General features: G+C 42.4%; 1 protein-coding gene across 1 annotated transcript; it reads left to right on the plus strand.

The window, feature by feature from the left end:
• Positions 1 to 252: 252 nt before the first annotated feature.
• Positions 253 to 3026, plus strand: LOC139737833 (uncharacterized; the record flags this gene model as incomplete). The annotated part of the gene is made up of 2 exons (XM_071648507.1): positions 253 to 444; positions 1659 to 3026. Coding segments are annotated over 2 exons (1494 nt in total), but the record flags the coding sequence as incomplete, so codon positions are not given.
• Positions 3027 to 5669: the final 2643 nt, after the last annotated feature.

The raw sequence follows: 5669 nt of genomic DNA on the forward strand, positions 1-5669 counted from the left end.
TTATAGAAATTATCAATTGCATTGTATTATGATTTTGCTTCTTTGTAATGTTGCGCTGTGACCATGAATCGCATAAATTGCATACACAGACATTGACTCGGACCAATAATAAGGGTATGTATTTCATTTTAACCATGTTCGTTAAAATGGGAGTGTACTATACTATTAGTTATAAAATTCTTTGCCTAGTTTGAGATTACTTTTCACAGCTCTCTCGTTATTTTTTCTCCTTTTCATACGTCCGTGGCCCAGGTCCATCGGAAGCAAGAGGAAGTGATGAAAAAAGTGAATGAGCTGGAGGAGGCCCGTCTCAAGCAGCTGGAGAGAGAGAAGGAGCGAAAGGAGGCGGAGGAGAAGAGGAAGAAACGTGCCCTGGCGAGGAAGGAGAAGCAGATGAAACACAAGGAGAAGAAGCTGCGCTCCAAACTCATCAAAGTTTTGCAGGTGAAGAATGTTTGATGCCGTACACAAGTTTGCCATTTGGGCTGGTTTTTCATGCCCCTTTATGGAGTCTCTGTTTTCAGCTATGCATCACTTCAAACATTTGTGATATTCATCGCTTGCATCAATTTCTTGTTGTCAATCTGTCCCTGTACCAGGTCTTTACACAATTTTTCACTAAGGTTAAGGCATTACGGGTAGTGGTCTTCTTAACCTGTTCTTCTTCCTCCCCTCCCCACACAGATTTTTTGTTTATCCCAGAATTTCACCGCGATGCAGGATACTGGGATAGCATGCACCAGCTAGCATCTTGTGATGATTGACCCTACATTCAGACGATCCCCCGCTTTACGGGGGCAGTTTGGAGAGTTTTAAGGTCGACCATCCACATGTGCGTTGAAATCCTCCGCTGAAAGGGGCACAAAATCACGGCTGGTGGTTTCAGCTGAGTGTTAGGTCACCGTACATGGCACTGTAGGGTGCACGATTGCAAATTTATACGATAGACGATAGCAAAGCCTGTACAGCACCTGATTACCTACTTCACCACAACATGTTGCGCATGCGCACTTCTGAAGAAAACAGCTGCGCGAGAGATCAAGGTCAGTCCCCCACCAGAATTTTGCTGCCGGACTCAACAAGTTTGCCGGGGAAGCGGGGAATGTCCCACCGAGAGTTCACATAATGGGATTGCCGGGGACAGTCCTGGCAAATGGGACATTCCCCGCTAAGCCGGGGATCGTCTGAACGCAGTGATTGTTGCAAGAAAGTCAAATATTCCATGCATTTCCCCTTGATTGCTTGTTTGTCATTCCAGTATGCTTAAGATAGAATGATACTTTTTCTTTGTAAACTTACTTTATCAGTATCACAATGCAATGCTATGATATGTTTAGTTCTTAGATGGTCATTGTCAATAAGATTTCTGATTACAGAATGTAAAAGCTGCTTCATGCTTACTGTTATGCAAAATTGTGTGCAAAATTTCTCCATAGGTGAGGATGAATTCATGGCAGAGTTACAATGCAATAGAGAACTCTTAAAAGAGAGGAAGGATGAAAGGCAAAATCATTGAGATGAGGTGCTTGAGATTCCTCGTCAAGATGTGCTCTAAACGGGAAGAAGTAATTTCCTTGAAACATGTACTGTAAACTGTTGATTATTTATCTTATGTATGGTATTCTTTCTGTATACCTTTCTTTTCATCCACCCTACAGACCAAGGAGGAGAAGGTACAGGAAGAGAAGCGAGAATCACTCCGGAAGCAGCTGAGCGGAAAGATGCGGCTCAAGTCTGCCATCACAGCCGCCCCCGCATCCTCCTCATCCTCTTTGTCACGCAGCCGTCGTCCAACAACACCTGAGGGCCCCTACCCCGACCCCTTCCAGCCCCAGGTCATCTCACCAGAGGCGCTCCGCCGTCTGGAGGAGTACCACCGAAGCCTGGCCATGTACCAGAGGCAGCTGGCAGCATACCATCGGCACATGGCATCCAATGCATACTACCAACAGCGGCGCCGACCGAACTGGACAGGTTCCTACCGTTCCCCCTATGGCACCTTCACCATGAAACATAAGAGACACTATGCAAACAGAAAGGGTGGAAGGTCACCAGCCAGCTCACGAGACAAAAGGGCAAGATCTGCTTCAAGATCCAGAGACAGGAGGTCAAGATCTTCCTCAAGGTCTAGAGATAGAGATAGAAGGACAAGATCATCTTCAAGGTCCAGAGATAGAAGGACCAGATCTGCTTCAAGGTCCAGGGATAGAAGAACCAGATCTGCTTCAAGGTCTAGGAATAGGAGGTCAAGATCTTCCTCAAGGTCAAGAGATAGAAGGACCAGATCTGCTTCAAGGTCCAGGGATAGGAGGTCAAGATCTTCGTCAAGGTCCAGAGATAGAAGGACCAGATCCTCATCAAGGTCTAGGGATAGGAGGTCAAGATCTTCCTCAAGGTCCAGAGATAGGAGGACCAGATCCTCATCAAGGTCTAGGGATAGAAAGACCAGATCTGCTTCACGGTCTCGAGACAGAAGAACCAGATCTGCTTCAAGGTCAAGAGATAGAAAGACAAGATCGTCTTCAAAGTCCAGAGACAAAAGGTCAAAATCTTCCTCAAGGTCCAGAGATGAAAGGACCAGATCCTCATCAAGGTCTAGAGATAGAAGAAACAGATCTGCTTCAAGGTCTCGAGACAGAAGGTCTAGATCCTCGTCAATGTCAAAAGGTAGAAGAACAAGGTCTCCATCAAGGTCTAAAGATAGGTCAAGATCTTTGTCAATGTCCAGAGACAAAAGGTCAAGGTCTCCTTCCAGGTCTGGAGGTGAGGGGTCACCAACAAGGTCAAAGAAAAGCAGATCAAGGTCCAGAGACCAAAGGTCAAGGTCTCCCTCGAGGTCTGGAGGTGAGGGGTCACCAACAAGGTCAAAGAAAAGCATATCACCACCGATATCGCCCAGGTCAGAGCAGGGTGACTGTGAAAGCAATGATTTGTCAGGTGACCAGGAAAAGAGTGAATGAACTTCGACTGTGGTGGGTTCAGGCTTGTCAGCATGATGAATACCACATTATCATGGCCTGAGATTTTTTTTTTTTTTTTTTTTTTTTTTTAAATATGGGGATTATTGGGGGCTTGGGGAAACTAAACCCCTGGACCATTAATGGTAATAGTGGGTTTTGTAATTTTTGTGCCTCCGCCACGAAGTGGTGCCGGAGGCATTATGTTTTCGGGTTGTCCGTCCGTCCGTCCTTCCGTCCGTCCGTCCGTCCGTCCGTCCTTCCGTCCGTCCGTCCGTCCGTCCTTCCGTCCGTCCGTCCGTCTTTCCGTCCGTCCGTAATGAATTTTGTGGACAAGGTAACTATCAAAAGCTGTTGAGGTATCCTAATGAAACTTGGTATGTATGTGTATTAGGGGGTGAAGTTGTGCCTATCAACTTTTGGGTGCACGTGCTCAAGGTCAAAGGTCAAAAGGTCAAGGTCAAATACATAAAATTTCACTATTTCCACCATATCTATGCAATGCCTGAAGATATTTTCTTGAAACTTAGTGTATACATGTATTACCCAATTTAGATTCTCTGGTGAAAGTTTGGGTCATGAGGTCAAAGGTCAAAGGTCAAAAGGTCGAGTAAAAGTATTAAAACTTCTTTTTTTTTCTCTGTAAATTGGAAAATTGTTCAAGGTATCTTCATGGAACATAGTATATACATGTACTGACTGGCAGTGATTATCTAGAGAATGTAGGGTTTATGGGGTCAAAGGTCAGGGGTCAAAGGTCAAGTGCAACACTTCAAAATTTTACTATTTCCCTCATGTTCATGCAATGCCAGCAGGATTAGTTTTTTTTTTTACACTTGGTGTATGCATGTGTAACCTAATAGAAATTCTCTGGAGAGTTTTTTTTTTTCTTTTTCTTTTTTATTGCCTCAAAGGTCAAAAGGTCAAATATCAAGTGAAAGTGCTGAACTAACTTTTTCCTCCATATCTCGGAAGTGGCTCAATTTATCGTGAAACTTACTGCATATCTATGCATGTTCTACCTGAAAGTGATTATCTTATGAATTTTAGGGTCAAAGGCCAGATGAACATGGTAACAATTTACTATTCAGTACAGAAATTGCACTTTTTCTTCATACCGGTACCATAAAAATTACTCAATGCATTAAATGTATGAATGGGTCAAAGTCAAGTTAAAGTCCTTAAATCCCCAAATACATGCTCTCCTATTCATCCAATTAGACCAAGGTCAAGGAAGGTGAACATTCAACACATTTGTGACAAACTTGTCATTTCAATATTTTGCCAGTTTTGTGAAAATGTAATCACACATTGTCCACATGTACTATCTAGACCTATTAGGAGAATCATGCATTATGGCGGAGGCATACCAGTCGCCATAGCGACATTTCTAGTTTCAATATTGTGGTTGTTGTTATTGATATTGCTATCAAGGGAAAAAAGGGGGGCTGCAGCCCTGCAGCACCCCACCCTACCACCCCATGATTGTGTAAATACTTTTCTTCCAGTACTGCAGACCATGATGTTGAGCTGAATGTGATGAGTAGCAGAAGACTATGACATGGCTTAGCATAATACCATTGGCACCAACCAATAGTTTCATGCTCAGTACGTAGTATAGATGTGGAGCGCATTTGAATAAGATTTCATCCGCGGGTCCAAAGCCACCGTCACTCTCGTTACAGTTCCAAGTTCAGAGTTCAGAATTACGGCCAGCCAACAGCACCCCAGCTCCACAGACTCTCAGTAAAGTACTTTAACAAAGAAATGAAAATTTACACTCCAAAAGATGTTAGCCCTCAATGGGCTCATGTGTCAGGTATTACCTTTGAAATGGGAGTCATCAGAATTGAAGTTGATATTTTGGAATGTAGGGAGTAGGGCCCTTCTGCTCTTAAAAGAACATTATGCAGATTCTCTAAATATTCAAATGAGACTGATTCGTAATCTTGTTCCAACTGTTTTTATACTTGGGTCATCAGTGTGATTTTAGTAATTCACCTTTTGCAGACAAGTATTGAACTTGCCAGAGTGTAGTCCCAGCTTGCCAAACTCAGGAACATCTTTTTGTGCATTTGTATGAATAATCTCAAGTGTTTGTTGTTCACTTTTTGCAGTGAATGATGTTTAAAGTGTGTTTTGCTTTGCTTGTTTTACCTAGCAAAAGTCTGCTGTTATCTTTCCTCTCTGTTCGTGGAAGGAGCTAGCTGAAGTTAAATGGTTCAGTAAAATAAAAAAGCATATGTGTGTGCTAATGTGTATATTGCCATGTGCATGCCCACACAAAAATGTTAACCCATAAGACCCTGAGGCAATTTTGCTTCAAAATACATGTAAATGTTATCATCTTGTCATCATTCAAATTGGCACCTCAGAATCCATTGCATACTGTGTATTGAAAAATGATTGGCTGGAACTGGTGGATTTCATTTTCAATCTCCACGAAACCAAATAGAAATACATATACATGTACACAAATTTGCCAATATGTTAGAGAAACATAAACTGTATTCTCGTAAAAGTGTGTTGCCAATTTAAGACTCCTTTATAAAGCTACCTATAAAGAGGCTTTTGAAAATTGTTTGATGGATATAAAAGGAAACAATATGAAACGTGAGCAACTAAGGACTTCTAGGAAGAGAAATTTTTACTCTGCCTTATGAAGAACTAACAATGGACATGAGTAGTAGAAAATTATACATGTACATTGTA

Source organism: Diadema antillarum, unplaced genomic scaffold (genome assembly GCF_040938485.1).
Source record: "Diadema antillarum isolate AM-2024a unplaced genomic scaffold, OU_Dant_1.0 seq00000708_RagTag, whole genome shotgun sequence".
Classification (NCBI taxonomy): domain Eukaryota; kingdom Metazoa; phylum Echinodermata; class Echinoidea; order Diadematoida; family Diadematidae; genus Diadema; species Diadema antillarum.